The sequence below is a fragment of the Mustelus asterias genome, chromosome 19 (genome assembly GCF_964213995.1).
Source record: "Mustelus asterias chromosome 19, sMusAst1.hap1.1, whole genome shotgun sequence".
NCBI classification, from domain to species: Eukaryota; Metazoa; Chordata; class Chondrichthyes; order Carcharhiniformes; family Triakidae; genus Mustelus; species Mustelus asterias.
This window is the reverse complement of record NC_135819.1, coordinates 56,259,638-56,285,129: the sequence shown is the minus strand read 5'-3', so window position 1 is coordinate 56,285,129 and position 25,492 is coordinate 56,259,638. Positions and strand designations below refer to the sequence as shown.

Below are 25,492 nucleotides of genomic sequence, written 5' to 3'. Positions count from 1 at the left end.
CCAAAAGGTGGTGACATGGGCTTTCACTGGCTCCCCAGGAAGGGCGAGACATTGAGTTGTCTCCATTAAATATTGTCATAGAGCTCAGAATAGCGATGAGCATTAGGGAGTTGACAAAACTGTTTCAGGGTGTTGGAAAAATCTGATATAAAAACAAAAATGCTGGGTAAACTCAGCAGGTCTGGCAGCACCTGTGGAGGGAGAAACCGAGCTAACATGGATAGGTCAGAGCGCCCAAGTCCAAAGATGTGTGGGTTAGGTGGACTGGCCATGCTAAATCGATCCTAGTGTCAGGGGGATTAGTAGGGTAAATGTATGGGGTTACGGAAATAAGGCCTGGGTGAGATTGTGGTCAGTACAGACTTGGTGGGCTGAATGGCCTCCTTCTGTACTGTAGGAATTCTATGATAGCAAAGGACAGACTGACAAAGGTGTAATGGACATAGTACAAAGGACTGAAGAATGTTAACAGTGGCAAAAGGTCGGCTAGCAGAATGTGTTAATAGGAAAGCAAAGGTCAGTGCTCAGTGGGAGCAAAACTGAACAAGGGACAGGTGATCCTGTGGGGGAGGGTGGAATTGTGCTGGGTCAAGCCAAGGGAACCGAAAAACAAAAAAAAACAAGAAAAGAAGGTGGGGGGTTAAGATGGAGTGAAAGCTCACAGTCTAAAGTTGTTGTCTAGTTTGTGTTGGGGTTCACTGGAACATTAGAGCAGGCCAAAGATGGACATGAGAGTAAAGATGATGGTTTGAAATGGCAGGTGACAGGCAGGTTGGGGTCATGCTTCTGGATGGAGCAAAGGTGTCCCACAAAGCGGTCACCCAGTCTGTGTTTAGTCTCCCCAATGTAGATCTATCCCATTCCTTTGCTTCTGCTCCATATTCTCTACCCGCCTCTCCAACTATGTAATTCATCACATTTCTACCCCTCATCAGTTCTGAATTTCAAGTACAGGTCTAAGACCTGACATCCATTTAACTACTGTTCAACAATTGTTCATCTTGTGATCAACAACAATGCACAAGCAACTTTCAAACATATAAAGTTCTCACAGCTCTGCACAATGCAAACTACTAAAAGGAAAACTGCAAAATTAGGGGAATATTTCAACCTAACGAAAGCAAAAAAACACTTCAGTGTATTATAGAGTCAGACTCTCCTGTACTGACCTTCACCAACATTAATTCAGAGGATGCTTCATACTTCCTAAAGTACCAGATGTATCAACAACATAGAATTCATAGAATCCTACAGTGCAGAAGGAGGCCTTTCTGCCCACCGAGTCTGCACTGATCACAATCCCACCCTGGCCCTATCCCCAAAACCCCATGTATTTACCCTAACTACCTCCCCTGACACTAAGGGGCAATTTAGCATGACAAATCCACCTAACCGTTACATCTTTGGACTGTGGGAGCACCCGGAGGAAACCCACGCAGACATGGGGAGAATGTGCAAACTCCACACAGACAGTGACCCAAGCTAGGAATCGAAACCAGGTCCCTGGTACTGTGAGGCAACAGTGCTAGCATCTGTGCTGCCCTGAATTAACATGCATTAATAGCATTACTCTGCTCATTATTTTCACCAGGCAAACTTTGCAAACAGCCTGATATTTCTCCCCATGTTATAGGATTTTTGTCTTGCCAAGTAAATGCATCAGGATGTGCTTTCACTGCATGTATACCAGGTTAACATGGATCAGATTTACTACAGCGTAGGCCATCTTGTGTGTATTTCAATATGGTGAGAATTTGACACTAAGTCGGGGGTGAGATCAGGCGAGGGATGAACAATCAGACTCACACCCAGTTTTTTGCTTCTTGCAATATTACCAGCCCTGGTTTGCCGGAGAAGTCAGCTTCGTGCCCAGAAGGGCGCAGCACTGATTTAAATATCCAAAAAATAATTTCAATATAATTAGAGAGTCCTGGACGCTATCGTCTGGACTCAAAGAAAAGTACAGCACAGGGACAGGCCCTTCGGACTACCAGGTCTGTGCCGACACAGATGCCTCTCTAACATAATACTTGCTTGCCTCTGCGTGGTCTATATCCCTCTATGCCCTGCCTATTCCTGTATCTATCCAGATGCCTCTTGTAAGAGAATCTGCTTCCACCACCTCTTCCGACAGCACGTTCCAGGCATTCACCACCCTGTGTGTGAAAACTTGCCCCTTACATCACTTCTAAACTTTTCCCCTCTCACTTTCAACCTATGCCCCCAAGTCATTGACCCTTCGAGCCTTGGAAAAAAACTCTGACTATCCATTATATCCAAGCCTTGTAAACCTCTATCAGGTTCCCCTCATAATAATCCAAGTTTGTTCAACCTTTCTTCATAGTCCATAAACTCCAAACCAGGCAACATCCTGATCAATCTCTTCTGCACCCTTTCCAGTGCATCAACTCACTGTACTTGCCCTTCGCCAGTCAACATCCTCACCAGCGAGGATCAGATATTCTTCCCATCAATGAGGACCAGATGTGATGGCCTCGCCGGTGGGACCAGAAGCCATCGGAGCTCCCTAAAGTGTCGAGGCCAGGGCCAGGCAGTGCCCCTTGGGCAATGCCAGCATAGCATGCTAGCAGTGCCCATCAGGCACCTCGGCACTGCCGACCACACACTGAGGCAGGGCCCATGATGGGGAGCCAGGCGAGCTCCGTTGGGGTGGGGGGGGCGGTTTACTCTGCATCAGGGATTGGTGGGGGTGACGACCAGCCAGCTTGGGGGCGGGGGTGAGCTGAAGGTGATCGGGGGTGACAGTGCACTGGGAGATTGGGACACCTGCGCAATGGCACCCCTACAGGCATGAATAGGCTCTGCCCACTCCCCCTGCTGGTGAGAATCACATTTTGCCTCTTTTGTTTCTCTAAGTGCCGTATGATTGTATCTGGGAGCTCGCCCAAAATATGGGCGTGATTCTCTCCCATTTGACACTTGGAATAAGTGTACAGTTGCCTTTAAGTTCTTTACCCTTTTAAAATTTATCTTACCTCACATGTACCAACAGTTCCCTTTTCCTCTCCGGCGCAGATTTCCGATTCCCTGATTTGGATTTTCCCTTGATGGTACTCATTGCATTTCTTGTTTCCAACTATTGGAATCTGGGCTACCTTTAGCTCACCTTCATAACCCGTACCTAAAAGAGAAACAGGGTGAAAAAAGCTGACGATACCGGAGCATAGGCTAGATATTAAATTAAATATTTTTGGATATCAAATAAACTCTCCAAACAAGCGTAGCCATGTTTGTACAGCTAAGAAAATGATTTGAAGTGCTTCCGGGACTAGCACAGTCAGTAGAATTTTCGCCTGGGCATAGCCAGTTTTATGGGTGGTGACTTAAATCTTGAATGTGTGTGAAAGATCTTGGGAAACATGAATGCAAGATATTTTGGGGCACACTTTATGTTTAAAATTCCATCATCTTTGAATTGGTCTTTACAATAGAAGAAACAATTAACACCACCCACCCTGCCCTATGATGTTGAGAGACCTTGTTTCAATGGTGTCAAAGTCCTCCAATGATTGGATATGACGCTAAGGGTGGTTGTTTTCCATGTTTTCCTGTAAGCAGTTCTTTCCATGTGTATATTGTTAGAGAATATAAAGACTGACAAATCCCCAGGGCCTGATGGAATCTATCCAAGGCTGCTCAGGGAGACGAGAGGTGAAATCGTTGGGCCTCTGACGCAAATCTTTGTCTCGTCACTGGACACAGGTGAGGTCCCAGAGGATTGGAGGATAGCCAATGTGGTCCCGTTATTTAAGAAGGGTAGGAAGGATAACCCGGGTAATTATAGGCCGGTGAGCTTGACGTCCGTGGTGGGGAAGTTGTTGGAGAAGATTCTTAAAGATAGGATGTATGCGCATTTAGAAAGGAATAAACTCATTAACGATAGTCAACATGGTTTTGTGAGAGGGAGGTCATGCCTCACTAACCTGGTGGTGTTTTTTGAAGAAGTGACCAAAATGGTTGACGAAGGAAGGGCCGTGGATGTTGTCTATATGGACTTTAGTAAAGCGTTTGACAAAGTCCCTCATGGTAGGCTAGTGAAAAAGGTTGGATCCCATGGGATAAAGGGGGAGGTGGCTAGATGGGTGGAGAACTGGCTTGGTCATAGAAGACAGAGGGTGGTAGTGGAAGGGTCTTTTTCCGGCTGGAGGCCTGTGACTAGTGGTGTACCGCAGGGCTCTGTATTGGGACCTCTGCTGTTTGTGATTTATATAAATGATCTGGAAGAAGGAGTAACTGGGGTGATCAGTAAGTTTGCGGACGACACAAAACTGGCAGGACTTGCAGATAGTGAGGAACATTGTCAGAGGCTACAGAAGGATATAGATAGGCTGGAAATTTGGGCAAGGAAATGGCAGATGGAGTTCAATCCTGATAAATGCGAAGTGATGCATTTTGGTGGGAATAATGTAAGGAGGAGCTACACGATAAATGGAAGAACCATAAAGGGTGTAGAGACGCAGAGGGACCTGGGTGTGCAAGTCCACAGATCTTTGAAGGTGACGTCACAGGTGGAGAAGGTGGTGAAGAAGGCATATGGCATGCTTGCCTTTATAGGACGGGGCATAGAGTATAAAAGTTGGGGTCTGATGTTGCAGATGTATAGAACGTTGGTTCGGCCGCATTTGGAATACTGCGTCCAGTTCTGGTCGCCACACTACCAGAAGGACGTGGAGGCTTTGGAGAGAGTACAGAGGAGGTTTACCAGGATGTTGCCTGGTATGGAGGGGCTTGGTTATGAGGAGAGATTGGGGAAACTGGGGTTGTTCTCCTTGGAAAGACGGAGGATGAGGGGAGACTTAATAGAGGTGTATAAAATTATGAAAGGCATAGATAGGGTGAACGGTGGGAAGCTTTTCCCCGGGTCGGTGGTGACGTTCACGAGGGGTCATAGGTTCAAGGTGAAGGGGGGGAGGTTTAACACAGATATCAGAAGGACATATTTCACACAGAGGGTCGTGGGGGCCTGGAATGTGTTGCCGGGCAAGGTGGTGGAGGCGGACACACTGGGAACGTTTAAGACTTATCTAGACAGCTATATGAACAGAGTGGGAATGGAGGGATACAAAAGAGTGGTCTAGTTTGGACCAGGGAGCGGCGCGGGCTAATTGTTCCTTGTTTCTCGTTTCAAGGCTTCATTCTATGATCATCTTGCTGGTGCCAGTACAGAGCGAGACTGCGGATAGTTGGGAACCTGTCTCGGGGGCAGGGAATTCATATGGTGTTCGTGGAAGTGGAAATGACGGGTTGGGAAGCATTTTCCGATCAGGGCCATTGTGATCTCCTGGACTCGTTTCGATCGCCTCAGGGGGTCAGAGAGGAATTTCCCAGATTTTTTTTTCCCCATATTGGCCCTGGGGTTTTCACTCTGGGTTTTCGCCTCTCCCTGGAGATCACATGGTCTGGAATGGGGGGGTGGGGGTGAGTTAATAGGTTGTAATGAACAAAGCATCGTAGCTGTGAGGGACAGCTCGGTGGATAGGATATTGGTATGTAGATAGGCTGGAAAATTGGGCGGGGATCCTGGATTCAGGGTTCAATCCTGGACCGGGGAGCGGCGCGGGCTTGGAGGGCCGAAGGGCCTGTTCCTGTGCTGTATTGTTCTTTGTTCTTTGTTCTTTTTTTTGTTCCAATATCTTTTGTGTTGTGTTCAATCCACTATCCCTGGATTATGCTGCTGTAACTAGTGAAAATAAGCACTGTGCTCTCATCCTCCAATGATGAACAGAGACATACTGGCATACACTTCACCTTCGCTGGAAGAGTGATAATGTGGCAGGTCAACTCCCAGATCTTCTATAGAACCTGCTTGACTTTTCAGCCCATTGTCAACGGAATGAAGCTAATCTGCCTCTTTCTATGAAGCTTGTGCAATCGTAGATCCCCGACAGTGCTGAAAGAGGCCATTCAGCCCATCGAGTCTGCACCGACTCTCTGACAGAGTATCTTGCCCAGGCCCACCAGCCTGCCCTATCCCCATAGCCTCACACATTTACCATGGCCAATCCATCTAAACTACACATCTTTGGACTGTGGGAGGAATTTGGAGCACCCGAAGGAAACCCACGCAGACATGGGGAGAATGTGCAAACTCCACACAGACAGCGAGCCGAGGCTGGAATTGAACCCGGATACCAGGTGCTGTGAGGCCAACAGTGCTAAGCACTGTGCCACCCTACCTGACTAGAACACTGTTCAAGCAGGGTAGATGACAGTGTACAGTTTCCAAAATATGTACATACACGTGAATAATACATTTCAAACATTGAGTGGCATGACATGATTAATTGTTTCAATACTACAAATTTTTTTAAAAATTAGTTTAATGACCTGCCCTCCAGAGGGGGGAAATCTAAGTCCATTCAAGCTTTGCTGGAATCAAATAGGAATGGACAGGGGCAGAATACAGCGGGGAAATGAAGCAAAAACTAAAGATATGCCAGAAGACAGGGGAAATTTAACCTCAGTGTATTTTTTGAATCAAAATCAAGGGGCCTGCTTTTCAGACAGTGTTGAATTTAGATGATCCAACACACATCACGTCTTAGCCAGAGGGAAGTGTTCTCCCCCTCAAACAAATGTAAAAACCACAATCAGTTACCTTTGGTTTCTCCCCATCCAGAAATATTACAATAGACTCCTTGATGTATCACACATCCAGACACGGGCAGTTTAATCCAGTGAACATAATCAGTTGATTTTACAGATCTGGAAAAAGGGTCAGATTAATGCATTAAAATGGGTAACTAATGCAGCGCACATAGAAACATAGAAGATAGGAGCAGGAGGAGGCCATTTAGCCCTTCTAGCCTGCTCTGCCATTCATCACGATCATGGCTGATCATCCAACTCAATAGCCTAATCCTGCTTTCTCCCCATAACCTTTGATCACATTCGCCCCAAGTGCTATAACTAGTCGCTTCTTTGGCATCAACTACTTCCTGTGGTAATAAATTCCACAGGCTCACCACTCTTTGGGTGAAGAAATGTCTCCTCACCTCCGTCCTAAATGGTCCACCCCGAATCCTCAGACTGTGACCCCTGGTTCTGGACACCCCCACCATCGGGAACATCCTCCCTGCATCTACCCTATCTAGTCCTAGAGTTTTATAAGACTTTATGATATCCCCACTCATCCGTCTGAACTCCAGACGTTACAATTGTGAAAGTTTCAAATATTCAAATTAATTTTAAAAAAACATTCTAAAGAAAACCAGGAGATATTTGTCAAGAGATAAAATTTCCAATTTTAACATTGGATTGGTTAAATTCAATTTCTTTAATATCTATGTCGTTATTTTCGGCCCATTGTGTGCCCCTCAGTAAGAAGCAGCTGATGCAGCAAAGTTCACCTTTGTCCTTTTACCTTTGCGACCATTCATTAAATCACGCTGGATAGGATGGACATTAACTGATAAAGACATTCAATCAGCACTCCCACCCACACTGTCCCACACAATCTAACTGCTTTCGGGGCGGGGGCGGGGGGGGGGGGGGGGGGGAGAAAGAGAGGGAGGGAGGGAGGGAGTGGGGTGGGAGAGAGAGAGAGGGAGGGAGGGAGCGGGGTGGGAGAGAGAGAGAGAGGGAGGGAGGGAGCGGGGTGGGAGAGAGAGAGAGGGAGGGAGGGAGCAGGGTGGGAGAGAGAGAGAGGGAGGGAGGGAGCGGGGTGGGAGAGAGAGAGAGGGAGGGAGGGAGCGGGGTGGGAGAGAGAGAGAGGGAGGGAGGGAGTGGGGTGGGAGAGAGAGAGAGGGAGGGAGGGAGGGAGTGGGGTGGGAGAGAGAGAGAGAGGGAGGGAGGGAGTGGGGTGGGAGAGAGAGAGAGAGAGAGAGGGAGGGAGTGGGGTGGGAGAGAGAGAGAGAGAGAGAGAGAGAGAGAGGGAGGGAGGGAGGGAGTGGGGTGGGAGAGAGAGAGAGGGAGGGAGGGAGGGAGTGGGGTGGGAGAGAGGGAGTGGGGTGGGAGAGAGAGAGAGGGAGGGAGTAGCAGTGCTTGATTCATAACATAGAACACAACTACTTTATAATATGATCATGGGACATCCAGAGAGTATAAAACAATGCTTGTTTAAACCATGTTTAAATGTTTCTTTGATTGTCCTTGAATCTTCCCGCCACACTTGCCATCCTCTCTCGCCGCACCATTTGGGTCCACGATGAATGCAGTTTTTATATGCTCTGCTCAGCATGATGTTGGTGTATACATTTCAAGATGAATACGTGGCTTGAGGGATGATGCAAGAGGGAGGGATTCAAATTTCAGGGACATTGGAACTGGTTCTGGGGGAGATGGGGCCGGTACAAAATCGGACAGTCTGCACCTGGGCAAGACTGGAACCAACATCCTCGGGCGTGTTTGCTAGCACTGTTGGGGAGGGTTTAAACTAATGTGGCAGGGGGATGGGAACTGATGCAGGCAGTCAGAGGGAAGAAAAGTGGGATAGTAACAAAAGGCAGTAAGAAGAAAACTGGAAGGCAAAGAAACCAAAGTCAAAGATGGCTACAGTACAGAGACTGTGGAGAACTCAGTGAATGGGTCCAGTCAGGCTAAGAGAAATAAAACACAGGGAGACAGTACAAAACATGACAGGACAGATGGTCTGAGGTGTGTTTGCTTTAACGCAAGGAGCATGACAAATAAGGCGGATGAATTTAAAGCTTGGATTACTTCATGGAACTATGATGTTGTGGCAATTACGGAGACTTGGATGAAAGAAGGGCAGAACTGGCAGCTTAGCATTCCATGATTTAAATCAGAGGTTCCCAAAGGGTGCGGCACGCCACACTGGTGCGGCGAGAGAGGATGGCAAGTGTGGCGGGAAGATTCAAGGACAATCAAAGAAACATTGAAACATGGTTTAAACAAGCATTGTTTTATACTTTCTGGATGTCCCATGATCATATTATAAAGTAGTTGTGTTCTATGTCATGAATCAAGCACTGCTAGGAGTTGTTTTTTTTTTGTTTTTGAATGTATTTCTTATCAATAAAAAGTTTGGTGTGGCACAAGCAAATTTTTATTCCGAAAGTGCGGCCCAGTGAAAAAAGTTTGGGAACCACTGATTTAAATGCTTCAGGCAAGATAGAGAGGGTGACAAAAGAAGTGGGGTGTTGCTGTACTGATTAGGGAGGATGTCACAACTATACAGAGGGAGGACACCTTGGTGGGAATATGCAGTGAGGCCACATGGGTAGAACTCAGGAACAGGAGCAGTGCAATCACACTGTTGGGATTGTACTACAGACCTCCCAACAGCCAGTGTGAACTGATATGTCAGCAGATTATGGGAAGATGTAAAAACAACAGGGTTGTTGTGATGGGTGATTTTAATTTCCCCAATATAGACTGGGATTCTTTTAGTGCCAGGGGCTTGGATGAGGCAGAGATTGTTCAGTATATCCAAGAGTGCATCTTGAGGCAAAATGTAGATAATCCAACACGGGAAGGGGCTATCTTAGACCTGGTTCTGGGAAACGAGCTCAGACAGGTGACTGATGTCTCAGTGGGGGACCATTTTGGGAACAGTGATCACAATCCTATAAGTTTCAAGATACTTGTAGAAAAGGATAGAAGTAGTCCCCGAGTGAAAGTACTAAACTGGAGGAAGGCTAACTACGACAGTATTAGGCAAGAGCTCAGGAACGTAGACTGGGAGCGGCTGTTTGAGGGTAAATCCACATCCAATATGTGGGACTCTTTTAAAAGTCAGTTGTTAACAATTCAGGACAAATATGTCCATTTAAAAATAAAGGATAAAGATGGCAAGATTCAGGACCCCTAGAAGAAAAGAGAGATTGTGAGCTCAGTGAAAAAGAAGGAGGCATACATAAATTTTAAGTTGAAAATGGATAAGACTCTTGAGGAATGGAGAGATAGCAGGAAAGAGCTTAAACAGACACTTAGGAGGGCAAACAGGGACCATGAAATGTCATTGGCAAGCAGGATTAAGGAGAATTCCCAAGGAAGGATGTTGATGCATTGGAAAGGGTACAGAGATTTACCAGGATGTTGCCTGATTTGGAAGATATGAACTATGAAGAAAGATTGAACAAACTTGAATTGTTTTAATTGGAGCGTCAGAGGATGACGGGGGACCTGATAGAGGTTTACAAGATTATGACAGGCTTGAATAAAGTGGACAGTCAGAGTCTTTTTCCCAAGGTCAAAGTGTCAATTACTCGGGGGCATCGGTTGAAAGAGAGAGGGGAAAGTTTAAAAGAGATGTAAGGGGCAAGTTTTTCACACAGAGGGTGGTGAATGCCTGGAATGTGCTGTCGGAGGAGGTGGTGGAAGCAAATTCTATAACAATGTTCAAGGAACATCTGGATAGATACATGAATAGACAGGGAATAGAGGGAAATGGACCACATAGAGGCAAGAAAATATTAGATTAGAGAGGCATCTGTGTCAGCACAGACTTGGTGGGCCGAAGGGCCTGTTCCTGTGCTGTCATGTTCTTTGTTCAAACAATGCCTATTTGCAGTTTTCTCTTCGCAATTGGGTCTGTTAACCTTGTGGTTTGGGGTTGGTTAGAGAACTGGCAATGGCTACAGATGTAGAGACAAAAATAGCATTAGGGCCTTAAATGTATCATATGTGATTTGTATTTATTAATGAGGCACTGCCTATTTCCGGTGAAAGCTCTGGCTGCCGAGAGTAAGGTTCACCTAAAACGGTGGACAAGTTAGTGGACCAAGCCTCTGTGTAATTTTATTCCTACTCCTATCCCATTCTTAGGCACAAATAGAGTGGCAGCAATATGAAAATCACTCCCTATCAGCTATCAATACAGAGGATGACCATTTGGTCCATGCTAGCACTTTGTGAAGACAATCCAAAACTAATCCCACCATTCCACACATCTTCCCCAGCTCCTTCTAACTTTCTTTGTTTCAAACATTCAATCCAATTTTCACTTTAAAAAGTTTGAGTGCTTCAATGGTGCCTTCTGGCAAACCTCTAACTTCTGTATAAACACAATTCTGGAAATAGCAAAAATGAAAAGCCAAATATTTGAATAGAAGACAGCAGATGAATTATTACACATGCTGACACCTAGATTCACATGGAAAAGACTACTGATACAATCCGCACAGCATTCAAGAATCAAATAGCTTTCAAACTATAAATGGAATGATAGGAAGTGATCAAGGTGGATTGTGAATGATAATCAAAGATTAAGGTGAATTTTGGCTTAAGCAATAATTTTTGACTTTAACATTCCTCCCTGGAGTGGTTAAATTACACACCTGGCCAATTTCAACATTACAAGATTGGATCCTTCTGGTCCGCAGACAAGCTGAGATATCTCCATCACTTGTTTATGGGCTTCCTCACTTTTATCATCTTTGAGAATTCCCATCACAGCTTCATATCCTCTCAAGTCTGGCTGACTAAAACCAAAAACATGTACCAGTTAGACAGACTCTTCCAACCTCGACATGGCACCTCTCTCCAGCCAAACATTACAGCAAGCTGGACGCAGAGAATAAATATACCAATGGCTACAAGTCTATAAAATTGCAACATACTATAACAAATTGAAACGACGATCTAATAGGAGAAAACAGGGATTATTCTGCAAATTAACTGGTGTCCTTTTTGATAGCAATTGCAAAAAAACGAAAGTTCAGTCAAATAGTGCTATTCAATGCATCATTTTAATTTTAAAAATCTATTCAAATAATCCTGGGCGAGGTTGATTATTGATACAGATGATGCGAGTTCACTCTCAAAAGGTTGTTGTTATAGGCAACCGTTAATGAGATATTCCCTCATAACACAGAGTGAAATAAATCTTGACACACAGTTAATCAAATAACTTGACACTGTTAACCAATACTTTTCAAACATCAATGCGGAACTTTACTGAATTCCAAATCCACAAACTGGTGTCAGCAACACAGGATAGATGATAAGAAAATCATTACTGTTGCAGCCCACAGGATTTTTTAAAATTATTGCTCGACTATCATATAGTCAAATGCATTAGAAATGTGAACTGATTTCATATTATATGCTGCATAATTATTAACCAGAATTACCATGTAGGAGGTCTTGTGTTGCAGTGGGTAGCATCCTTGCCTCTGAGCCAGGGTATCTGGATTTGAGTCTCACCCAGGACTTGATGGCCAAGGAAGGCGTGTTTCTAACGTGGTCAAACAGGCTGAGTGCGTCAACCTGTAAATCCTTCCAAATACGCCAAGGGCAGTAAGAGCGGGAGAGACTCCTGGGCCAGAATTGTCCGGCCTTTCACATCGGCGGGATCTTCTGGTCTTGCCAAACCTCTGTCGCAGGTTCCTGGTGGCCAGGAGTGCATTCAACAGGAAACCCTGTTGACAATGGCAGGACCTGCCGGCCAATGGCAGGCCGCCTCCACCACCGCAAAACATGGGGTCAGTTACGCAAAAAATCCCACCTGGTCAGCCACGCTTGATACAGAGTGGCACCCCTCAAGCCCCCGACAATAGACTACCGACCTGTTCGGGTAATTAACAAACAAAAGTCTGCCTCAGCACACCACTAGTTGCGGGAAGAGAATTGCAACTGGAATAACCACCATGTTGTGCAAAACTCACATTAATTGGGATTACATCCGACTTCCAGAAGGGGTATATTCTGTTGGAACTATTGTTTATGAGTTTATGCTTGGGATTAAGCTTCCACTTTTGCATGTTATCCACCTATGTGTTCAACCAAGTGACCAGCGAGACAGCTCGCCCCACTACCCCACCTCACCTTCCTCCCTCACTCCCCACAGACGTACAATGAATACCCACATACCCATGCACCCACTGCAAGGGGGCAACACAGGTCAGCGCTCTCATCTGTATTTCCTCCCCCACTGTTGGGAATGTTACTGCAACTTCCATTTGTAACAGTTCAGACCAAGAATTACAAAGGACTTGGATTTGCCTCTGCCCCACAATATTGAACATTTGTGCTATTACACTCTGCTACATGCAAGCACCACCATCAGACCCTTGAGCTTTTGAATAGTTGAAATGAAGTAAAAATAAAAAAACTGCCTACCATGTGGAGAAACAGTGCTTGGCTGTGAGAACCCAATTACTTCCAATCAATGATCCACCGCAGAAATGGATATCCCTGAGAAGAGAGAAAGAATTTACCAATAAACAATACCGAAAGTGTGCTCATTACCATCGCTGACAGATTATAAACAGGATTTAAGGGATATTAATTTTCTTCAGGAATCTGAATATCAGGGGTGCTGATTGGAGATCTCTATAAACTCTATCACTCACTCACCTGATGAAGGAGCAGTGCTCCAAAAGCTCGTGAATACAAAACTGGCTCGGTCAAAGAAGACAGAGGGTAGCAGTGGAAGGGTGTGTTTCTGAATGGAGGGCTGTGACAAGTGGTGTTCCTCAGGGATCAGTGCTGGGACCTTTGCTGTTTGTAATATATATAAATGATTTGGAGGAAAATGTAACTGGATTGATTAGTAAGTTTGCGGACGCCACAAAGGTTGGTGGATTTGCAGATAGCGATGAGGACCATCAGAGATACAGCAGGATATAGATCAGTTGGAAACTTGGGCGGAGAGATGGCAGATGGAGTTTAATCCGGACAAATGTGAGGTAATGCATTTTGGAAGGTCTAATACAGATAGGAAATATACAGTAAATGGCAGAACCCTTAAGAGTATAGATAGGCAAAGGGATCTGTGTGTACAGGTACACAGGTCACTGAAAGTGGCAATGCAGGTGGAGAAGGTAGTCAAGAAGGCATACGGCATGCTTGCCTTCATCGGCCGGGGTATTGAGTTTAAAAATTGGCAAGTCATGTTGCAGCTTTATAGAACCTTAGTTTGGCCGCACTTGGAATATAGTGTTCAATTCTGGTCGCCACACTACCAGAAGGATGTGGAGGCTTTGGAGAGGGTACAGAAAAGATTTACTCGGATGTTCCCTGGTATGGAGGGCATTAGCTATGAGGAGAGGTTGGAGAAACTTCATTTGTTCTCACTGGAGCGACGGAGGTTGGGGGGAGGTCTGATAGAAGTCTACAAGATTATGAGAGGCATGGACAGAGTGGATAGTCAGAAGCTTTTTCCCAGGGTGGAAGAGTCAATTACTAGGGGGCATAGATTTAAGGTGCGAGGGGCAACGTTTAAAGGAGATGTACGAGGCAGATTTTTTTTTTTTTTACAGAGTGGTGGGTGCCTGGAACTCATTGCCGGGAGAGGTAGTGGAAGTGGATACGGTAGTGACTTTTAAGGGGCGTCTTGACAAGTACATGAATGAGATGGGAATAGAGGGATATGGTCCCCAGAAGGGTGGGGGGTTTTAGTTAAGTTGGGCAGCATGATCGGTGCAGGCTTGTTGGGCCAAAGGGCCTGTTCCTGTGCTGTAATTTTCTTTGTTCTTTGTATGTTCTGGCAGCTGGCTGATTGAATCAAACAGCATATTCCTTTAGCTGTTTTTTTTTGGCCCAGTCAGTGACGCCCACATCCGATGAATTAATTTTTAAAAATCAGTCATGCTCGTAATGAGACTTATTTACACTTGCTGAAGCAACAGAAATTCATACATTCATTGCAAACAATTCACTTGTTGAATTATTCAAGATCTCAGGGAGTCATCGTTCCCTGTTGCTTTCTCCAATGGCAATGCTTTGAGACAAAGTGCCAATCAATCAGCACCATCTTTCTCCTGAAGTATCAGTTGTTGTGACCATTTGATACTTTGGCATTCTTGCATTTGTCCTGGTGAAAGGTGAAAAGTTTCAGTAATGTGTCACTCCTTTCAGCAATATTCAAGTTCGATACTAATAAGCCACTGTTCTTTTTAAATGTCAGAAAGGAGTGGGGCAGACTTGTATCTGCATTCTCACAGCATAGAAGGACGCCTTGGCAAGTTAATAATGCCTCCAGGATGTGCAAAGAATTGCTGAACACTTTCTAGACTTGACTTCACACTATACTGGACGCTTAACCAGTGAGAGAATGTCCTCCGAAGGCAGCCCCACATTGTTTGATTTTAATGCTTTCTGGAGTCAAAACATCTGGAACAAGCCAACCCAATACTTATTTTTCATCAACCAGGAAGTGGCCATATTGGAACAAAGCACTGGGAACTTTACAAAATTGTTACTTTTCTTAATGTCTGGATAAAGGTTCAGTAATTCAACCAAATATTTTTATACCTCTCAGCTGCTCTGACCTAGAGTAATGAAGGAGATTGTGGGGTGAATACTTGGGAAAGACTGAAAAATGATTCTAAACCAAATAAATTGTAACAAGAGTATGAATATATCATTTATATTTTTTTAAATCCAATTCAGAATTTACTAAAACGTCACTGTTGAGGTTATTTTAGATTTGGGAAACGGTGTAAAATATTGAATATTGCTGTTCATTATAAATCCTGCCCAATTCTCCTTGGTGTTGCAATCCTTTGCACAGGGTATATACCAGCTGGCTGATCTACAACACCCATTTTATACACTTGAAAAGTCACATTAGAATCATAGAACTGCTACGGTGCAGAAAAAGGCACAGACCCGCTCCAATAGAGCATCTTGCCCAGACCCTATCTCCATAACCACACCTATTTACACCACTAATCCCCCTAACCTATATATCTTGGGACACAAAAGGGCAATTTAGTGTGGCCAATCCATTCAACCCACACATCTTTGGACCATGGGAGGAAACCGAAGGAAATCCATGCAGACACGGGGAGAATGTGCAAATTCCACAGTCACCCAAGGTCAAAATTGAACCCGGGTCTCTGGTGCTGTGAGGCAGCAGTGCTAACCACTGTGCCATTACAATAACCCCAATTGCTGTTGAAATCAGGTCCTTCAATTCTGGATTGATTTTCTGGAATTAGAAACTCCAGATTGGAGGGGATATTGGGGCTCCGTCTATAAAGTCAATGCATAGTCTGGCACACTGCAACTTACAAAGCTGCAGGTCCAAGTGGCACAGTTGGGACACAACAACAACTTTCAGGAAAATAGTAAACAAAACCACAAAAATGTTAAGAAGTGGCAACTTTACCAAGTATCAGACAGACAACATGGCAGCCAATCTGAATTCATCAATGCCATGGCAGTAAGAGGGAATATGAATGGGGGCTGAAATAAATATCCAATTCAATGCTTCAGGACATCCATGGCACACACATATAGGCCAAAGCCCGACCACTTCACCCGCACCGGAATCAGGATGGGCGAGGTTCCCAGAATGGAGATCTCCATTGGCCTTGGGCGGGATTTTACAATCTCGCCCAAGCGAGGCCGTAAGATCCCACCCATAATGTTTACAGAGAGTGGGGGTGAAAAAATGTGTTGTTCCTTGATGGGACTCAGATGGACAGATACTTGATCATATTCAAAAGAAAAGTTGTGGAATAACTAGGAAGGGTTGTTCACAAATCAAACTGATTTACCTGTGTCGCAGACTAACCATCCAGCTGGATGTTTTCGCTTTTGCCCGAGATCCATTGACTATTCTTGTCGTTATTTTTCGTGAACATTCATGAGTGCCTGGGGATCAAAGAGGGAAGGAAGATGTAGTAGATTATCATTAAAACAGAGACTTCAGAAAAACAACTACAACACAAGGCACTGCCCTTTTAAGATCAGGGCACTCAAACTTTGAATAACCCTGAAACTAAAATCTGATGTGGACTTTAACCTGGTGTTGTGAGACTTCTTACTAAAATCTGAAGCATATTTCCAACAACAGTGTTTCAAACTCTCCACTGGCCCCCACCCCCTACTCTCCCCATCCCTTCAACACTCTATTTTGCTTACTGATGTTACCTCACTATGAATAGCAAGTCATACATCTTTTAAAACGACGGAGATGGGGTCACTCTGAAATGTATTCCGCATATATATCAAGTAGAAGTGAAATGTGAGCGTATTTATGTATGGAATGCACATTCAGTACGTAGAGCTAGTAAAAAGATAAGTCCAAGACTTGAAACGTGGAAATGTTTTTACATATCTACAGAGAGAAATGGGAAGACATTAATACAGCAACAAGAAAGTGTCATTACAGGAAGATAAATGCTTTACGTACTGTGCGGGCATTGCTTTTGTAAGTCGCATGCATCCAAGAAGAAATAAAAACCAAACATGTCACAAAGAGTCCAACAAAATGGGGATTTTCACAGTAACTTAATTGCAGCGTGAACGTAAGCCTACTTGTGACTAATAAATAAACTAACTTTAAAAAAATGGCAAAACATTGGACTCCAAAGACATTCAAGGTGTTAGCTTTTTTTAAATTTTTAAATACACACATAAAAAAATGGAATTACCCTCTTGATCCATTACATTACAAGTGATTCAAATAAATTATTCAACATTCTTTAATACAATGCTCTACATGGTCCTGATTGAATTTCTTAATCAACTACAAAAAAATGATTGCTGGTAGTTATCAGAACAATTGCAAGAAAGAACGTTAATTATTTTAATAAGCTGACAGGCCTACAAGTCCAAAGGCTGGTAGAAGTCCAGAACTCGATGAACTGCAATTAATGCTAATCAATATTACATTTAAAAATAAGATTGGTGGATATATGTTAACCAAAAGAAATAAGGGGCACTGGGCAAAGGCCAGTGTATATCAGTCATGATCTCCTTAAATGACAAAACTAGCACGAGGGGCTTTCCTCCTGTTTGTACATTCTTACAACGATTGAAGGGAAGATGTTAGAGTAACAATATTCTAAATCACCAAAATCAGAAGACTGTGAGGAAGCAAAAAGAGCATGAACACTCTGTTCATGTGGGAGCTTAACCACTAACACGAACTAAGTTGTCTCATGCAGGGAAGTTTGGACAGACTGGGTTTGTTTCCACTGGAGTTTAGAAGAATGAGGGGTGACTTTATTGAAGTATACAGGATCCTGGACTGTCTTGACAAGGTGGACATGGAAATCACGTTTCCTCTTATGGGACAGTCCCGACTAAGTGGTCACCCTTTTAGGATCGAGATGAGGAGAAATCTTTTCTCTAAGAGGGTGTTGTGCAACTTTGGAACTCTCGCCTCAGAAGGCAGCGGAGGCAGGGTCAGTGAATATTTTTAAGACGGAGGTGGATGTGTTCTTGTTAGGAAGGGAATCAAAGGTAATCAAGGGTAGATGGGAATGTAAAATTTGAAACACAAACAAATCAGCCACGATCTTATCAAATGGCGGAATAGACTTGAAAGGTCGAATGGCATACTACTGCTCCCATTTCGTATGTTCAAGCTTGTATTCAGGTGACAGATTCTCACTAAGAACCAAAATTAGAGCAGTCCCAATGAAACATCATACCAAATGATAATACAAGAAACATACCTGTTGAGGTTAATTTGAGTGTTTTGTCACCTAAACAGAAAGAACACGAAGTTACTATAAGGCAAGTTATTCCTTGACACAATGGATTGAAATGCATGATAAACACACATTTAGTCTTAAATACATACCTAAAGCAAAACATAGGAAGGTAATCTTCCCTGTATCAGTCCAATTTTAGCACATGCACTACCAAAATTATTAAGCACAAGAAAGCATGAACAAGAATTGGATTTGAAATCAGCCATGCACAATGCAGTGAATTACAATCATGGTTAATTTAAAAAATCTTAAAATCTTAACTTGATGCCAATTAAAATTCAAATGGGCGACATTTAAAAAAAAGATATAATGTAGATTCAATTGCATGCATGTGGAAATACATAAAACTCTTACAGCAAAAGGTTGTGTTCTGGCAGTCAAATATATGATGTGGAGATGCCGGTCCAATATTCTATTGATTACCTTTGATTCCCTTCCTAACAAGAACACATCTACCTCCGTCTTAAAAATATTCACTGACCCTGCCTCCGCTGCCTTCTGAGTAATCAGTAAGAAGTCTCACAACACCAGGTTAAAGTCCAACAGGTTTATTTGGGTAGCACAAGCCACAAGCTTTCAGAGCGCTGCTCCTTCATCAGGTGAGTGGGAGTTCTGTTCACAAACAGGGCATATAAAGACACAAACTCAATTTACAAAATAATGGTTGGAATGCGAGTCTTTACAGGTAATCAAGTCTTAAAGGTACGAACACACATTGTCTCTCCACTCACATTGTTTGTACCTTTAATACTTGATTACCTGTAATGACTCGCATTCCAACCATTATTTTGTAAATTGAGTTTGTGTCTTTATATGTTTGTGAACAAAACTCCCACTCACCTGATGAAGAAGCAGCGCTCTGAAAGCTTGTGCTACCAAATAAACCTGTTGGAGTCAAATATATACCACTATAACATGCAAATGTCATTTTTAGAACATATATTTTTTGCCAACAGTTCTTGTTCAGTCTTTGGCATTCACAGCTACTGCATTAGCATGCTTTTGCAGAGAAGCATGAAAATCTCTGTTATTTAGACAGAGAGCCATAAGTAGTTTATAAACAGGGGTCACAAGTCATGGATAAGTAATATCAATGTCCACCAGTTCCCATTCAAAGATTAATGAGGCCTTAAATGTTTTCTCCAGTGCAGTTTAAGCGTTTGATTTTCAAGGTAATTTTTTGGAACATTAAACATTTAGAACTGGCTTTTATAAAAACGTTAAGCAGACCACACTTCAGGCTTTGAATAATGAAAAAAAACAAGCATCAAAAAGCTACAACCAACTCATTGGGTGGGATTTTCCAGTCAATTGACTTTTGGATGCTCTCCAAATTTTCCATCCTGCCTGCGACGATGTCTACCACTAGTGGGACAGGAAAATCTCAGCTATTATCTTGGTTAAACGTAGAGGCAACAGACACTCATTTAAATTGTCCGTTTTTTCTGTTCCACATTCTTGCTTTTCCTCTGAACTTCACAGACTGACAGAGCTTTTTAAAAAAACACCGATGCAGACAAAGGTTGCAACATCCATACCAGTGTTGCTGGGAATCCATAGGTGAAATTTGCCATTCACTCGTATAGTGCCTCACTTTTAATCATAGAATCCCTACAGTGCAGAAAGAGGCCATTCGGCCCATCAAGCCTACACCAACAACAATCCCACCCAAGCCCTATCCCCGTAACCCCATGTACTAACCCTACTAATCTCCCTGACACTAATGGGCAATTGAGCATGGCCAATCAAACTAACCTGCACATCGTTGGAGTGCGGGAGGAAACCAGAGCACCCGGCGGAAACCCACGCAGACACAGGGAAAACGTGCAAACTCCACACAGACAGTCACCCGAGGCCAGAATTGAACCTGGTTCCCTGGTCCTCATGCTTTAACATATAGCCACAGACTTTGATGAAATTTCTCCAAAATATTTGCATTGCATCATATAAGGAGTGAATTCAACAGCCCCAAAATTGAGAGTCTCACTTGAAGACTTGAGCATGGATGTCCACACACCTGATAAGTGAAATTCCCAACTTTCTTGCCATTCAAATGAACAGCAGACAAATCAGAAATCTTGTAATCAAGCACGGGCTCCTCCCGGTCCAATTTTCTGATCTGTGTTCCCGTTGAGCAAGACTTTGCATTGGGAGTGAGTGGAGTCTTACAACCTGCAGGGAATTTTGTCAAGTACTTACAAGATTCTATTGCACAGTAGTCCCACAGAGTGAGAGGATCATTAGTGTGACACCAGGGACCATGTTTATCTGCGTCTGGATTGCGACAATGGTTCTCCACCAAGCTTTCGGAATTGGTGTACAAAATGGTTCTGCGCATAGATAAAGGACAACAGTTACACAATGATAAGCCTTGTTCACCTCTGAACAGATTACGACAGGATGGATGTTTTAACCTTTCCAGCCACACATCTTATTTATTAAGAATACGATTAGATTTGAAATGACTGGTCTAATTTTATTGGTGACTTTGCGAAATCTTGCCTGGGTTCCATGACCAACTGAGCGGGGAGCAGGCAAGCATCCCACAATCGCAAAAACTTGAGTATTCGCCAAATGTGCCCGTGAAGGACGCACTGGCATTCGCAGTCTGCCTGGGATGGGTGAACCGTCATAAGTTCAACACCATTCAAGGCAGAGTAATTCACTTATTCCATGGCCTCTGCCACTGGACTCAATATCCACTTAGGCAACATTGGTGCACTGTACTGTAAATATGCACTGCGCCAACTCAACAAGGTTACTCCAATAGCAACCCCCTTCCTTGTAACGTCTACCACCAAGGCGGACAAGAGCATGGGAGCACCATTATGATCAAGAACCCGCCAAGTCACACGCAAAGAACAAGGAAAACTACAGCACAGGTCCTTTGGCCCTCCAAGCCTGTGCAGATCATGAAGCCCTAACTAAAAAATAACCTTCTGCCCTTACTGGGACCATATTCCTCTATTCCCTCCCTATTCATGTACCCATCCAGATGCCTCTTAGAAAGGCACCTTGAATTGGACATGGATCACCATTCCGCCACTGTGGTTGGGTCAAAATCCTGGACATCCCCATCTAGCACTATTGTGGGAATACCATAACAACTACAGTAGCTCAATGTGAAAAGCATGTCCCACTCCCTTTTCCCTACCGATGAAAATAGGATCTGCCAGAAATGAGAGCAAGACCTCTGGATCCATAGTCAGGCCACCATTTGAACTTCTACGGAATCTTCACAAATCCACAAAAAGAAATCCAGGCCACAGTTTCTCCTAGGCAGTCTGGATGAGGAAGTGATCAGACTGAGCCTCTGGGAGCTCACCCATCTTGAATAGTGAGTGTGGTTCCTTAATTCGTGCAACAAGCCATGTACATTGTCAAGATGGACGTTTCAATCTTTAAATTTGATTCAAAGATTATTTGCACAGAGTAGAAGATACAGCAGATTCAGGAAAGAAGGTTGCCCATAGCAACACAATCCAACTATTGAATTAACACCAAGTTGAATAGTGACCTTTCACCTTTCCAGATTGAAAATCAACACAACAGGTCAATAATGTAATGTGACTAAACCACTTGATATTTCAAAAATTCAAACTTATGGGAAAGGATCTGATGGAAGGGAATCAAATGAAGGAATTGTCTTGACTAATAAGGAAAATCTGTTTCTCAGCACAAGATATGTGAGTAAGTGGAAAGGAGGGAAATTAGAAAAGGTGGTAAAAGGTTCAGTGAATTGTTCAATAGCATAATTCTTGAAAGGAAAAACAATCTAGGAAGACTTTAAAACTAAACAAAACCATCAATGGTACTAAATCTATTAATTTTAAAGAACATTTGCACTGAGATTCTATGACAGCACGCAATGACATGGCCAAATGATGCAAACAGAACTACACCAACACTCATGTTGGCCGGAATTCTCCAGTCGTTCACATCGGTGGGATTCTCCGGTCCTGCCGACAACGCTGACATAGGATTCCCGGCCGGCAGCGGGATTTTAGGTTCATTAACAAGCCAACTGACACCCATTATCCCCGAGCCCACTGTAAGTCGGCAGCAACTCAGGGATTAAATGTGAGCTGCACACCTCTTCTGTGCTTCCAGAATGCCGCCCAGCAAAATCCTGTCAGTTTGCTGGTAGCATCGGGGGAAGGGGGGGGCGGGGCAATGAGGCCCCTTATTATTTCACAACAAGAAGGGTAAGGGATGCTACTAAAACCTTCCAAAGACACAACTTCTATCACCTAGAAGGAAAAAGGCAGCAGATACATGTGACACCACTGCCTCAGAGTTTCCCTCCAAGCCACACACCATCCTGACTTCGAAATACATCACAGTTCCTTCACTATCACTGGGTCAGTATCCTGGAACTCGCTTCCTAACAGCACCATGGGTGTGCCTACAGCACGTGGACTGCAGCAGTTCAAAAAGGCAGCTCACCACCACTTTCTCAAGGGCAACTAGAGGTGGGCAATAAATTCTGGTCTAGCCAGCAAGACGCACACCCCTCAAACAAATAAAATGCCAATACAGTGCATCGATGTTTGAAGGTGTGATAGTGACAGGCATGCTAAATGCCACTCTATTACACACAAGTGTTTTATTTATCCAACACCAACAAACCAATTCTTGACAACCAGAGGAATTTGAGTCTTACCTTCTGTAATTTATCCAGGGTGCACACTGTATGCCAGTCCTAGTTTTAGATACAGTTCCTTTGTAGGTTGTCCCAATCCCTTGGTAACACTCTAGACAAATAGGAAGTCATAGACTTGGGTTAAAAAAACAGCATCAACTTGGATTTTCAATTCATCACATTTTTATTCTTTCATCATCCTGCCAATTTTCTCTCCTTAACTCTTTATTTCCTAAAATCGCTGACTCAGCCTGGGGTATGATTTCATAGTCACCCCCATGGTGCCCAAGGAGGCTTGTCTGTAGAGGAACCCAGCAAGGCAGCAGCACACTACACATTCAAACACGCTTCTTCCACAGGCAGCCAGCAGACTACCCAGTCACATCTTTAATCCTATTTATTTTTTGAATATGCATTCTCAACAGTTTATTTCTGACTCTCAAATGATGATGAAGTGAAATTTCAAGCAACCACTTGGTCCATTCCCACACCTCAATTAACAACGTGGTCTGGCTGGTAGGTTCAGTAAGACCTCTGTGCCCCATCCCTGGGCCTTGTCAGGCTCTTCAGCCTCTCCCACGCCCAGCACACATAATCGGGGTCCATGATTCAGTAACACGTACTGCGCTGGGGTTAATTAAATTGCCTGCGCAAGTCTGCGAGTTAAAGCAAAAAAGCAACTTCTCAAGATCGCCATTGTGTCATGAATGGTTACAGCACAGAAGGAGGCCATTCGGCCCACTGAGTCTTTCCCAGCTCTCTGCAAGGACAACTCTCCCAGTCCCACTCCTCCACCTCGTCCCTGTAGCCCTGCAAATATTTCCTCTTCAGATAATTATCCAATTCTCGTTTGAAGGCCTTTCATATATTTTATAGTTGAAAACTGTAGATGAATGACAAAGGCTTACACAATAAAGGTGAAGTCTAGCCATTGAATTTAGAAACATTTTGTTGCAATGCTATTTTTGAAAACATAAATATCATGATTATTCTTTTACAAGTCAGACCTCATTAGTCGCATCATCATTGTTTGGAAGATTAAACATGTCGCTGCAGTCCAAAAAGAAAATAAAGTATCAGATTTTAAAAGGTTATTCATTATTATATAAATCTCACTTTCTGTTCAGCCTCTGAGTCAGGGACCCGGGTTCGATTCCCGGCTTGGGTCATTGTCAGTGCGGAGTCCGCACTTTCTTCCCGTGTCTGCGTGGGTTTCCTCCGGGTGTTCCAGTTTCCTCCCACAGACCGAAAGGTGTACTGGTTAGGTTCATTGGCCATGCTAAATTCTCCCTCAGGTGTACCTGAACTGTGGGATTTTCACAGTAACCTCATTGCAATATTAATGTAAGCCTACTTGTGACTAATAGATCAACGAAAAAGCCTCATGACCCAAATCTCTGGTTTGCAGAACAGGTTGTCTCGGAAATAAGAAATTAGCTGTTTTGTGGGAAAGTTTAGGATCGATGGGTGACTGTTGTGTAGTTTTAGACTAAATTTCAGCAAAGTTCTTCTGTAAACTGTTCAATGGCCCAAAATACAATGAAGTGATCAAGAGCAAAGGTCAATAACCCAAATGTTTTTTTCCAGATTTGATTTGGTGATGAACTAAAATTAGTTTGAATCATTTTCTTTGGCTCTCCATTTTCTGTTCCCTTCCCCGTCTCAAGATAAGTGGTTTGATACAAATCAATCACACAAGTGTACCTTAACCATGATAGAAAGAAAAACTGCAACAAAAAAACCATGCTGTTAAAATAGAGCAGGGCATGGATGATTAGTATTTGAGATGGACCTTCAAAGTTAACATTTTAGATGAGACATAATTTTTTTTTCTGTTTTCCTTATTCATTTAAGGGATTGGACATTGCTGGTTAGACCAGCATTTATTGCCCATCCTTAATTGCCCTGGAGAAGATGGTGGTGAGCTGTCTTCTTGAACCGCTGCAGTCCATGTGGTGTAGGTATACCCACAATGCTGTTAGGGAGGGAGTTCCAGGATTTGACTGAGCGACAGTGAAGGAACGGTGATACATTTCCAAGTCAGGATAGAGAGTGATTTGGAAGGGAACTTCCAGGTGGTAGTGTTCCCCACCATATCACTGGTGTTATGTCCATGCCCAGTCTTTCTTTGCATCTAACATTAAATCACCACCCAGTTTCTCAAGTCTTTATTTAATCATCTTCTTTCAGATGTTGACCAACTTATTAGCTGCAACTTTTCCAACTCTTAAGTCATCCCCCCGCTCCACCCCACTCTGCCAATTGTGTGGATTGATAGCGGGATCCTACATGGGATAATATCACTGGCTCCATGCTGCTGGGGTTGCATAGAAAGGGAGTGAGAACCTCCATATTGGAGCACCTTGAAGGTCAGTTATGGTTTTAATGTATTGTTCTGGGACAGGCCCAGAGATTAAAAAGTAAAAAAAGTAAAGTTTATTTATTAGTCACAAGTAAGGCTTACATTAACACT

At 43.6% G+C, this 25,492-nt stretch overlaps 1 protein-coding gene across 2 annotated transcripts in view; it reads right to left on the bottom strand.

The window, feature by feature from the left end:
* LOC144507966 (hepatocyte growth factor-like) overlaps positions 1-25,492 on the bottom strand; it is a 66,243-nt gene that overhangs the window by 5,518 nt on the left and 35,233 nt on the right. Inside the window, exons 10-17 of one of the 2 annotated variants that reach the window (XM_078235576.1) lie at positions 23,041-23,131; positions 20,577-20,707; positions 18,339-18,368; positions 16,431-16,527; positions 13,045-13,119; positions 11,262-11,405; positions 6,620-6,726; positions 2,997-3,142 (exon numbers count right to left, since the gene is read on the bottom strand). In XM_078235576.1, coding sequence (XP_078091702.1) covers positions 2,997-3,142; positions 6,620-6,726; positions 11,262-11,405; positions 13,045-13,119; positions 16,431-16,527; positions 18,339-18,368; positions 20,577-20,707; positions 23,041-23,131 — 821 coding nt within the window. The remainder of the gene's footprint in view (positions 1-2,996; positions 3,143-6,619; positions 6,727-11,261; positions 11,406-13,044; positions 13,120-16,430; positions 16,528-18,338; positions 18,369-20,576; positions 20,708-23,040; positions 23,132-25,492) is intronic. The other variant, XM_078235577.1, reaches the window with a different exon arrangement.